This window comes from Oreochromis aureus, linkage group 20 (assembly GCF_013358895.1).
Source record: "Oreochromis aureus strain Israel breed Guangdong linkage group 20, ZZ_aureus, whole genome shotgun sequence".
In the NCBI taxonomy this organism is placed as follows: Eukaryota; Metazoa; Chordata; class Actinopteri; order Cichliformes; family Cichlidae; genus Oreochromis; species Oreochromis aureus.
The window spans coordinates 4,479,449-4,491,607 of NC_052961.1; the positions used below are offsets into that span (position 1 = coordinate 4,479,449).

The 12,159-nt window shown below is 39.9% G+C and overlaps 2 protein-coding genes across 3 annotated transcripts; both read left to right on the forward strand.

The window, feature by feature from the left end:
- Window positions 1-193: 193 nt before the first annotated feature.
- On the forward strand, window positions 194-5,980 carry cdk20 (cyclin-dependent kinase 20). Of its 2 annotated transcripts, XM_031759108.2 has the most exons (9): window positions 194-864; window positions 1,013-1,126; window positions 1,724-1,912; window positions 2,192-2,313; window positions 2,927-2,989; window positions 3,599-3,722; window positions 4,486-4,641; window positions 4,840-5,074; window positions 5,162-5,253. In XM_031759108.2, the coding sequence occupies exons 1-8, from the start codon at window positions 790-792 to the stop codon at window positions 5,029-5,031; spliced, it is 1,035 nt and encodes a 344-aa protein (XP_031614968.1). In that variant the 5' UTR covers window positions 194-789; the 3' UTR covers window positions 5,032-5,074; window positions 5,162-5,253. The 2 variants fall into 2 exon arrangements, with proteins under 2 accessions (XP_031614968.1, XP_031614969.1); XM_031759109.2 differs by lacking the exons at window positions 4,840-5,074; window positions 5,162-5,253 and adding an exon at window positions 5,915-5,980.
- Window positions 5,925-12,159, forward strand: gata1b (GATA binding protein 1b). Its single transcript, XM_031759110.2, has 6 exons — window positions 5,925-6,020; window positions 6,107-6,197; window positions 7,008-7,341; window positions 7,422-7,561; window positions 10,972-11,097; window positions 11,214-12,159. Exons 2-6 carry the CDS (start codon window positions 6,117-6,119, stop codon window positions 11,373-11,375), a joined length of 843 nt encoding a protein of 280 aa, XP_031614970.1. The 5' UTR covers window positions 5,925-6,020; window positions 6,107-6,116; the 3' UTR covers window positions 11,376-12,159.

Sequence of the window (12,159 nt, forward strand, 5' to 3'; positions counted from 1 at the left end):
TTTTTAATCATTAATCGAATCAAATGTTCAAGTCAAATTGTTAAGTTTGTACGTTAAAAAATGAAACAGCAAACAAGAACAAAAAAAGAATCAAAAATAAAATAAAACAAAATAAAACATTGATTCTGGTTAATGCTTTCTACCTGCTCTGGCTCTATGGAGGTCCTGTCTCATGACGTCACTGTAAACAAACATGGCAGACCACGGGCGGCTCTGTAGCTAGCTACTGTAACACGAAACAATTATTAAAACGTCCTGAATGAAAATGCGTATTAAAAAAATTAAATATCGTCGTTTTTGTAGTTTCTTTCTTAACAAGCGTGCGTGTCAAGCCGGCAGCAGAAGCTAAACAGTAACAGGTTTTAAAATTTTAGCTGGGTTATCTGAGTTAAGACGTTGCCAAGGCAACGTTAGCCAACAGCTAGCTGTCTCGCTTCCCGTGGTCAGGATTTATTTTCTGAGAGACTTTTCTTTACAGCTGTTTGTTGTTGCATATGTAATATAAGCCGAATTTAAGTTAACGGTTTAAAGTTTTACTGGGCTTAAAATAATAGTTTAATAACTGTATCTTATTGAGCAATCGTGCGCAGCATCGTGAACGGCTTAATTTTTGAGTGAAGTTCGAGGTTTGCGTTCCTCTCTCTGATTTGCTGTTCCAAGGAGCTGATTTGTATATCATTGGGGGTTTACTTCAAACCACACACTCTTTGAATTAACAAAAACATCAGTGAGAGTTGTGACCAGATTAAATCCAGGTTAACTGAAGCTGTTTTAAACGCTCATGAAAACATGGAGCAGTACAACATTCTGGGTCGGACAGGAGAAGGAGCTCATGGCATAGTCTTCAAGGCCAAACATATTGAGGTGACGGACTGGTGCTTTTATGTCTGCATCTTACCTCATTTCTTTTTTTTTTTCTTTTTTTCTTTTTTTTGTAATCCGATCAGCATTAAATTTGGGGTCTAACCTCAGCGGCTTAGATATGTGACATGGAAATGTTCTTGTGTGTCAGACAGGGGAGACGGTGGCTCTGAAGAAAGTGGCTCTGAGGAGGCTGGAAGACGGCATTCCGAACCAGGCTCTAAGGGAGATTAAAGCACTGCAGGAGATCAAGGACAACGAGCATGTGAGTGAATGTGCAGACAGTTTTTACAGATAAGAGTCATTTTAATCTTAAAATTTGATTAGTGTTTAGCAGCACGGTGGTGCGGTGGGTAGCACTGCTGCCTCACAGCAAGAAGGTCCTGAGTATGAGTTCGACTCCCTTCTGTGTGGAGTTTGCGTGTTCTCCCTGGGTTCTCTCCGGGTACACTGGCTTCCTCCCACAGTCCAGAGACATGCAGTTAGTGGGGTTAGGTTAATTGGTTATTCTAAATTGCCCATAGGTGTGAATGTGAGTACAAATAGTTGTATGTCTCTATGTGTTAGCCCTGCAACAGACTGCCCACCTGTCCAGGGTGTACCCTGCCTCTCGCCCTATGGTAGCTGGGATATGCTCCAGCTCCCCTGGTGGCTGGGGGGATGTCACAAACAAAATATAACAGAAACCAAAAATTAGTACATGGAAAACATAGACGATCAAAGCAGAGCAGCAAGAAAAGAGCCAAGCATAACAGACATGTTAATAAAAAGGAGATTAGGCTGTATGAGAAAATTATAAGAAGCTGCAGAGTGTCTGGAGTCTGAAGGGATGCAGGACTTCTTTCTGTGACTTTCTCCTCAGGTGGTGAAGCTGAAGGACGTCTTTCCTCACGGCACGGGCTTCGTCCTGGTGTTCGACTTCATGCTGTCTGACCTCTCTGAGGTCATAAGGAATTCCCAGCGCCCTCTGACCCCTGCGCAGGTCAAAAGTTACATGATGATGTTGCTGAAGGGCGTGGCCTTCCTGCATCACAACAATGTCATGCACCGGGTGAGCGCAGCTAACAGTTATTATCATTAATGAGTCATCTGACTGTTTTCTCAGTGAATCCTGTGTTTGTAACAAGCAACACTTAAGCATACAAGGTTATTTAAATACTGTTGGTTATTCATAATAAATGAAAAGCTGAAAATATGGGAAATGCTAAAAAACTGAATAGTTGCTGCAGTCTGAGGTGTTGCAGGAGGAGGTGAGAAGGTGGTGTTCGGGTTTCTTTTCTTTAACAAAATAAATCAAACCAATTATAAAATGACGTTTGTGTGTTTGCAGGACCTGAAACCAGCAAACCTGCTCATCAGCTCCTCAGGCCACCTGAAGATTGCAGACTTTGGTCTGGCCCGGCTGTTCAGTGAGCAGGGAGAGAGGCTGTACAGCCACCAGGTGGCCACCAGGTAAATAGGATAAGATGAGATTAAATAAGAAATACTTTATTTAGCAGGTAGCTTTAGCTAATCAAAATAAAATACAGTATGACTTACCAAAAGAACTCAGTGAGGTAAAAAACACGAAGAGCAAAATGCTCATTTAAATAGAAAAATGACAGTAAAATGAAAGATCTCAAGTGAAAATGTAAATGCAATATAATGAACCTAAAAGTAAGTACTTTTGTATATAAAATGCAGTAATGCAGTATCTGCATGGCTGAATGTAATACAGAAAATGGCTCTATAAAGTAAGCACTAGCACAGCATTAGCTTTAGTGCTGCTGGGAAAACTCCATGTGGTGACATAGAAAATGCAGTCAGTTGATACTTTAAATATTCACTCAGACTTGCTTTAAAGCTCGACTGGTGAGCAAATGTGTCACAGAACAGATTCACATATTCAGATTTGAGGTGCTCATTACACCAGTAAATAATAATCATGTTAAAGTCGCCATGTCATGTGACTTGTTGGTTCAGTTCATTCTAAAATAATCACCACTTTCAACTGGATATTACTGATACTTTATCAGTAATGTGCAGTAAATGCACTGAGCTACATTTGACCACTGTGTGTGTTTAGATGGTACAGAGCCCCTGAGCTGCTGTACGGAGCCCGAAAGTACGACGAGGGAGTCGACCTGTGGTGAGTACAACCCTGAAAACGCTGCTAAAAGTAGCGCCCACACTATTATTTTTTTGCTGTTGTTCGATCATTATAGCTTACATTACATTATATACATTTACATTACATAGTACTTGTTTAACCTGGCATTCGAGGCTAATTAGTGTGATTTTCATCTGGCTCTGCATTTATATTATGTAATTATTTTATATCTGTAATTTATATTTTATATTGTGATTTTATCTGTATCATGGTTTTACTGGAAAGCACTTTGGTCTTTAAATGTGCTGTACAAATAAATTTGATTTGATTATCTACTGTGAATCCTCTGCTGATTAGCTTTTACTCAATAAACCTAGATGCTTTTGTTTCTGTTGTGCATGCTTGTATTCTTTTCCTGTATCAGCATATTTTATTATATATTACTCTTTAACATACTATGTAACATGGGACCATATAATAAGAAAGAGTAAGCTTGTAGCTTCAGTACACGCTAACTCTGTTAGTGTTCACAGTTCCTGCTCAGGTGTAAATTGGTCCAGTGATCAGAGATGAACAGCAGGGGGCAGCAGCAGTCTGAAGTCATGGCTTACCGTTTAGTCCGTGTGTGCGCTTGTGTGTGTGTTTCAGGGCGGTCGGCTGTATTTTTGGGGAGCTGTTGAACTCGTCTCCTCTGTTTCCTGGAGAGAACGACATCGAGCAGCTCTGCTGTGTCCTCAGAGTGCTGGGAACCCCGACTCAGGACAGCTGGCCTGTAAGATACACACTGGTTTTTCCATCACTTCAGGGGACGTTACATTAATATACATTCATTTTCTTCTCGATCTTTTTTTGTATTAGGTTAAGTATTAAGCTTTATATCAAAGTATCATCTCACACATTCTGTCTTTTATATAAAAGACATATCGTGAAAATGTAAACACAATGAGGATGTAAAATAAACTGGAACACTGCCTAATTTCCACATGTATTCACTCAGTGTATTCACACTGTGGTAGTGTTTACTCTTTCATCTTTGGACATAGTGCATATAAATGTCCGCCCACATCCACGTTCATTAACTTTAAATGTGCTAAAAAGACGCAATGTGTTATTTTTTAAAATAATGTTTTTCAGTGCATAGTCAACATCATAATCATCATCAGTATATTATTATATGTGATAGGCCTGCAATCATCTGCCTGAAATATTGGTTGGCCTCCGTTTAGCTTTATTTAAAATGTTTAAATGTTTTTAGACTAGCAGTAAATGATGATGAATATGTAGAGAAATTAAATTGGACCTAAAACTGATCCTTGTGGCACTCCAAACCAAACTGATAAAAGAAACTGTGTGTGTTTACTCTAAAAACCTACAACTGTTTGAAGTCTGGCGACATCTTTGTGGTCTGTGTGAGATTTTATCTGAAGGCTAAGGTAAAATAATTCACTCTGCGAAGTTTAATTTTGTCTTGTTTTTTTCTTCTATGGCTGTGAAACTGGTTAAAACATTTTAATCCCTCTCCTGTCTGTCTCCAGGAGATAGTGGAGTTGCCAGATTACAATAAAATCACCTTTAAGGAGAATCCAGCGATCCCATTGGAGGAAATCGTCCCTGACACGCCCCCTCAGGCAGTGGACCTGCTCTATAAGTTCCTGGTGTATCCATCTAAACAGCGCTGCTCAGCCAGACAGGTAAGAAACCTGAAGCAGACCTTAAGTTCAAAGGTGGAGTTCTTCAGGGCTCGGTCAGAGGTCCTCTCATTTTTACATAAAGAATCATTTCTTGGAACGTAGCCATTATATTCTCCCATTCACCCATTATCACTCAGATAAAGTTTAATAAACTGATTATTGATCGGTGCTCTGCCTGTCCTCTCCTCCTTACTGCAGGCTCTCCTCCATCCATATTTCTTTACTTCGCCAATTCCTGCTCACCACTCAGAGCTGCCCATCCCTGAAAGGGGAGGGCGACCCCCCCGCCAACGCTTCCAGGCTCCGCCCACTGACTTCTCAGTGGACCTACCCTTGCAGAACAGTGTGGTAGACCCTGCCCTAATACAGGGATATGCTTCCTGCCTCTGAACTGACCGCTGATCTTTACCATCTCTAAGCTGCTCTTATACCAGTTAATCTTGTTTTATTTATTTATTTATTATCTGGTTTACTGAACGCTCTCCTATAGACTGAATTCACATTGTTTTATGAATTTCAGCTCACACAGAAGATTTCTGATGGTCTTTCCTGAGCCTGAACCTCTTCCGTAACCACCTGTAACCGTGAAAAAATCACCTAATACAGTTACGTTTCCACACACTGAATTTATTGGACTAAAAGGAATTTATTTAATTTAATTTTTAGCTCCACCGGGTCTCCATTTGGCAAAAGGATGAAATAATTTAAAAACACAAAATCAAGCAGGTTTCTGTTCTGTTTATGAAACATGTTGTGAGTTTTATTTAAAGTAAAGTGTGGAGAAGTTGGGTTGATTCCTGAACATTTTTTTCCTTTAAATATGTCATTTCTGAGAATTAATCTTGAAAATAATGATGTGTTTTCAGCAAGAGCTGTGTGCCTGAGACGACCATATCAAGGAATGTACTCAGTGGCATCATACTGAACCAAGAGTAAAAAAAACTGACTGAAACGGAGCGTAAGAGCAGATTGAACCTGTGGATTAGTGATTATTTGTACACACACTGAATCAGTACTGTGTGTGGCGATGTTTAACTAGAGCGTCCACAACTGGAACAGCAGACAAGGAAAAGTAGAAGAAGAATTTTTTTCTTTTCTTTACTTTTTGATGTGTTTTTGAGGCGAGTTGTGGGCTGAACCTGGACTCCAGTGGTCTGACAGTGATCTCATATTATAACATGTTTACAGCAGTAAATGATAACAGCCATGTAAACACTGGAAACTCAAAATTTCAATAATTAAAAAAAAATCCCTTTCAAAAAACCCACGTCAGAATTTGTAGGAGGAGTCAAACCCCTCCTCTTCCTCCTGGTCGCCCTCCTTCAGACCCCAGAGCTGCATTCAGATGAAGTTAAAACCCTCAAATCTCTTCAGCCTCTGTGAGTACCATCAGAAAATAGAGCTGTGATCCTTTGTGTTAGAGAGAGCACTCACTCTGACTTTAATTTTTCTTACCTCCTCTTAGAAATTCAGCGATGATGTCAAACTATTCGCCGTTAGCTTATTGGTCTTCTGCTGTGACGTCCAACAGATCTGAAACAAGCTTCAGTACTAAGGTGAGAGTCTTTTATTATATTCTTGCTTACGGAGTCAAAATGTAATCAAGTACAAGTACGGAAGTATGTAATCTGATGTTCAATAAGCATATGGAGTGGGGTTTTTTTTCTTCTGATTAAGTAGTTAATGTTTTTGCTTTAATGTGCTTTTACCTGTACAGAAGTAAAAAGTGGCGTCCTGAAAACGTTATTGAAAATGTTGTTTGGCGACTTTGGCTCGCCATAAATTATTTGGTGATTCTTATGCACATGTTGAGCTCTTTGAAAGAATATTTAATTTTTTGAAAAGTTTATTGAAACATCTGACAAATTAGATTGAAAAATTCTTGAAATTTGAATTTCTGCATATGACTTTACATTTGTATCGTATTTGCGACGCCTGGCATTTAAAAAAATGTTTAACAATGTATTGTGCAATTTATTTAGGTTTTTCATGGGAAAAAAATCACACTGATGATGTAGACGTCTCAAAAACTCCCCAGAAAATGTGTGTATCAGAGATGGTACCCGGGGACTAAAGGGGTTGGAGCTTAGCTCGGTTCGATGTATGGGGCCCTGGTCTTACAAAAATTCCTGATATTCCTCAAAGAACGAGGCATTCTGAGGCCTCGTAACTAAAAAAAACATTTTAAAAGTAATTACGGGAAATTATTTGTTTCTTCTTTTGTGAAGCGTCCAGAGCGCCTGACCTTCATCAAACTTAACAAAGTTTCCTCATCTGATATTTAGTTGATTTATATTGATATATAAGATATATTTATATTTATTTATGCTTGTTACGCTTTTTCTGTTACGTCCTTGACCCCACAGCCGGGCTCCTCAGGGGTCAGGGAGCCTGCGGTCGTTTCAGACACTTTCCTCCAATCACCATGCACATCCCAAGAGGCCCCTCCCTCGCTCCTCCTCACCCCCTGCCTCTGGCTGAATGATTCCAGCTGTCAATCACCGAACCCTGCTTACATCCCACCTCCATCTTCTTCATCCTTGTATAGTAATCATGCTCTGATTCCATCCCCCACCCACCTCCTCTCCTCAACACCTGGATGTAACAGTTACCATGGCAACCTGTACACACCCTCCTCCCCCTCTTCAGGTGACTGGATGCTACCTGACAGTCTGTCTTGGGGGCAGGGATGTGGACCAGGTGAGTAATTACCTGCCTGTGCTTGTAGATCAGTGTGTGTGTCTTTTGTGCTGATGTGTGATTTGTCATCGTTTGCTCAGAGCAGCGCGAGTGTGTGAGCTGTGGGATGCAGAGCGCCCCCCTGTGGAGGCGAGACGCTGCAGGTCGACTCCTGTGTAACACCTGCGGCCTCAGACAGGAAGCCAACAACACACCGCTGCTGAGACCGAAGAGACGAGCTGTAAGACGACACACACGTGTTTGAAAATTAAATGGTATTAACGTTTTAATTAGAAAATCAGGTTTTATTGCTTATATTGCTTTTAAATTTTTCCAATTTAAAAGGAGCATCAGAAAATCAAAATTCTACACTGTACAGCAGGTAGGACTTTGGATGATAGCATTTTTATTTAAAAATTTTATGTAGATATATGAAGAGTTTTTTTGAAGTTTACATTATTGTTTTAATTTTAATTAAGTCCCTCACAGGCATCCGAATCTATATTAATTTATCTTTTATATAATAAAGATTGCTTGCAAAGTTGCAGTCATTGATGATTCTGGTGTCTGTTGGGGCCCTAGGCAGAAATTCACATTATAAATAGTAATATAAGTAAGAAAGTGTATCACTTTCAAAGTTCTTTTTTTTGTTTCTGATGACTGAACTGACATGACAAACGGGAACATGACGTCCTGTCATAGGGACTCCTCAGAGCACGTTGTACATACAGTATAATCAGTTACAAGTGGAATTCTGAACCTATAGTTAACATTTAAAGGTTGGACCAAACCCTTCTCTTTGCTGCTGGTGTCAGAAACTTAATGATTCTGAGAAAACATAATGAAGTGATGTAGTAAATTATTTCACATTATAGAATTAGAATTTTAAATTACCCATAGGTGTGAATGCGAGTGTGAGCGGTTGTCGTCTCTCTGTTTGCCCTGTGGTAGCTGGGATGGGCGACCCGGATGAGGATGAGCAGAAGAGAATGGATGAATGGAGAATAAAGTACACACAGCACAATAATTTACACCAGTACATCAGAGTAATCAGAGTACCTTAGCATACACATCCAAATTTCTTTGGATCTCAGTTTCATAACTTAGCATTCACAGCTTTGGCAGTTAGCCCCGGCAGACACAGCTGTCATCAGTGAACAAGAAAAAACTGTTCAAGATGGCAGTTTTCACTCTGTTACTGGTGCCCAACAAAACAGAGAGTAAACCAGCAACTGTAGAAATGGAAGAAACCATGTTTATTTCAGTAATGATGCCAGGACCAAGCTGGCTGGTTGTAAAATGTTTATGCCATAATTACTAGTTTCTTACTGACTCTGACTCCCGCCATACACCCTCAACTCAGTCATGTGACATCCTGCAGAGATAAACACACCAGGCTGCTCTGCAGGCTAAGCTAACCACTGTTTAATGCCAAAGTTTTCTCCTGCTTTTTTTCATTTTCATTGATCGCATCAATTATCAGGTTTGATCAAATAAAGTCATGAACTCCAGCTCAGGCATCCTTAGGGAGGTCGGGTCATTGTAGTTTGAAGTTACTGGCCTGGGCCCTGCCGGGTGGTAAGTGGCTCCTCTGATTGACAGACTAATTCTTAATTATTTATGATACCCAGTGACGAACAATACAAACAGTACCATCTAACACTTTATAATAAAACTTCAAGTTAAATGAATTTTGGGTAATAGTTGTTTTTTTTTTTGCTGTTCACCAAGAATAAAAATATAAATGTTAAGAGTCAATTATTGCTTTGGAAACTAATTGATAACCATTATTTGGAGTGCTGTTGTAAATGTGTAAGTGATGGTGATAACAGTGTAAGAAGGCAGTTGGAGAGCGCGGTTTGTGTTCGGTTTCACTCACAGCAGACTTTTGTTTTCACTTCTTGTTTACTTCTGCTTTTGCTGTTTGCTGAGGTTTAGGAAAAGATTGTGATTGGGGTTAAAATCATAGACTGTTTATAAAAGATGGACGTAGATGCCAAGATGCTTCGCTCCGGTTTGTGCCGTCAGGATCTTTGCTTTTTTGTTTTTTACTGTTTTTATTTGGTTGGTTCGAGTTAGAAGGAAACACATTTCAAATGCTCCCTTATTCAGCAGCTGGTGCTGCTTCATTAGCAAGCAGCATCCTTAAGCTGTAGAGGTACAGTGCACAGACACAGAGATCATTAGTTAAATGCTAGTTAGCTAATCTGTGCACATAACTAGGGGTTAAATTCAGTTTCAAACAAGACAACTGCATAGATGATGGATGAGTTATTTCTGTTATACTTATTTGAAGTCTGCTTGAAGTCGGCTCAAAGGGCATTTGGTTGCACTTTATGTTTGTGTGAAAGAGTCCAAGCAGTCATGAACAAGTTGGACGTCTGCACGGAGCTTCATGCTCACCATTTGATGGCATCAGTTTTGTCAGTTGGACCCATGTGGACCCCTACGTGCTCGAGATTCAGAAACAAAAACACAAAATTTCAGTCACCAGCACTGCAGCACAGACTGCTCCGATGGTCTGTTCGTACAAATAACTGCACAGTAACTGTGTTTGTCAGATAATTGCACTGAAAATGGTCGAAAAAAGCCTCAACAGCAGAAACATGGTCTAGAGGTCCATTGTAGAGACTCAGATGAGTGGAGGTGAAGCCCAGCAGACGCCCGCCTGCACTGGGCCAGCCAAAGCAGTCATGAAACTAACAAACTCAAAAGTGAGCAGGTCATAAAAAATCGTCCTGCAGCTGTGATCAGGCTGTAAACATGTTTATTTCTGCTGACAGGACCAGTGATGGAATGTATCTCAGTACATTTACTGAAGCACAGTTTTAATGTACTTTACTGTCTTTACTGACACATTTCTACTACTTTCTACTTAGATACTGTTATACTGTTTATTTGTCCCGTCTTCCTTCTCTCACCCCAACCGGTCGCAGCAGATGGCCCTGCCCCTCCCTGAGCCTGATTCTGCTTCCTGTTAAAAGAGAGTTTTTTCTTTCCCTCTGTCGCCAATGTGCTTTCTCATAGGGGGTCATATGATTGCTGGAGTTTTCTCTATAGGGTGTATCTTACAATAGAGAGTGCCTTCAGGTGACTGTTGTTGTGATTTGGTGCTGTAGAAATAAAATTGAATTGAAAATACTATTTTTATTGTACTTTGTACTCCATACCATTATTTTAAATTTTTAGCTACTTCTTCTTCTTATTATTATTAAGTATTATTATATTTAACCCTGCCCATATAAGTAATGAAAAGCACCTCCAGCTGAAACAATAAAGTGACACAATAACTGATCAGTAATTCTGATCCTCTAATATGATGAATGTGATTCAGCAGACTGAGTACTTTTACTTTAGGTACTTCATTTATATTCTGATGGTAAAACTTCTGGTTTTGAGGCTTATACTTAAGAAAATAATTGAACAACAGGAACAGATCTAACATCATCTGCTGGATGAGGGACATGCACTGAAAGTCATGCTAGTTTTCTTCCTCTTATTTATTACGGAAAAATTCAGATTTCCTGTGAGAAACTTGTTCTTATTCCCTCTAAAACATCTTGTTTGAAAAAGAAAATTGTGTTAAATTACCTCAAAATATAATCCAAAATGGTGCAGCATAATACAAAACAGTATGATGTGTTATTCCAGAGCAGGATTCAGAGGAAAGGAACTCAGTGTGTCAACTGTCTGACTGAACGCACGACGCTGTGGAGGAGAAACTCTGCAGGAGAAGCCGTCTGCAACGCCTGCGGACTCTACTACAGACTACACCGGGTACTACAAACCCAAATACTGCTCTGGCCACATGCTTGTACTTCCTCTAGTAAGAGTAAAACAGCAAAGAAGGTTTCCTTGTACTTTGAGGCTGAGTCTTTGTTAAATGTTTGCAGGTGAATCGTCCGCTGGCCTTGAAGAAAGATGGAATCCAAACCAGAAAGCGGAAAGTGGTCACTAAGAATAAGAGGAAAACTGACCAATCAGACACCAAGCTGCCTAAGAGGGTCAAGCCCAGTGATGTCACAGCAGCTGACAGCAGCGTTGTCGGGTTTTAGGTGACCTAATGCCTAAAAAAAGAGAAATTTGTGAGGGTAAAGCTTTTCAGACGTGTCTGCTGTTTTTGCTTCCTGTGTGCCGTCCTCTGTGATCACCTGTGTTTTTAGATTTTTGTTAGCTGTAAATACAGCTAACAAAAATCTAAAAACACAGGTGATCACAGGTGTGGACTTGGTCTCCAGCCCAATAAATGACTCACTTTTTGTTATTTAACACATCTTATTTTGCCTCCTACATTTGGGTCCCCACGCCTCCACTCCCCCCTCCTTCTGACAGCAGCATTTATTGACAGCTACCAGGACGAACTCATCACTCATGTGATCCAGTGCATAAACATTAACAGCCTGGGTTTAGTTTCAGCTGCCTCACACACATAAAACTCAAAGTTTTAGAGATGGCTTTAAATCCAGGACCTGTTCCAGAAAACAGGTTTGAAAAAACTCAGTTTAACATAAAGTCTGATCAATTATTGATTAATTATTAATATCTGATTCATTCTTATGTGGGGAAACCCTGAGTTTTTGGGACTTTACATTAAGCAGTCAATATGTGCTTGAAGTGCAGACTTTCAGCTATAGTTCAGGGGAGATGGAACAACAATTTAGCATGAACTGTTTAGGAAACATAACATTTTCCAAGGCTCAAAAATGTTATGACAAACACTCTCATGACCAGGTGAGGCCTGTTCCCTCAACATTTCTTGACGAATGAAGCAGATATAATGTCTGAAAATCAACTTTTAAGCTTGCTTTTATAATGTGATGTGTAATAAATAGAGCTTCC

Coding starts and splice junctions, on each gene's coding strand:
- gata1b (XM_031759110.2), top strand. CDS start 6,117: ATGATGTCAAACTATTCGCCGTTAGCTTATTGGTCTTCTGCTGTGACG. Junction 6,198..7,007: donor AAACAAGCTTCAGTACTAAG/GTGAGAGTCTTT, acceptor TTGACCCCACAG/CCGGGCTCCTCAGGGGTCAG. Junction 7,342..7,421: donor GGGGCAGGGATGTGGACCAG/GTGAGTAATTAC, acceptor TCGTTTGCTCAG/AGCAGCGCGAGTGTGTGAGC.
- cdk20 (XM_031759108.2), top strand. CDS start 790: ATGGAGCAGTACAACATTCTGGGTCGGACAGGAGAAGGAGCTCATGGC. Junction 865..1,012: donor TCAAGGCCAAACATATTGAG/GTGACGGACTGG, acceptor CTTGTGTGTCAG/ACAGGGGAGACGGTGGCTCT. Junction 4,642..4,839: donor AGCGCTGCTCAGCCAGACAG/GTAAGAAACCTG, acceptor TCCTTACTGCAG/GCTCTCCTCCATCCATATTT.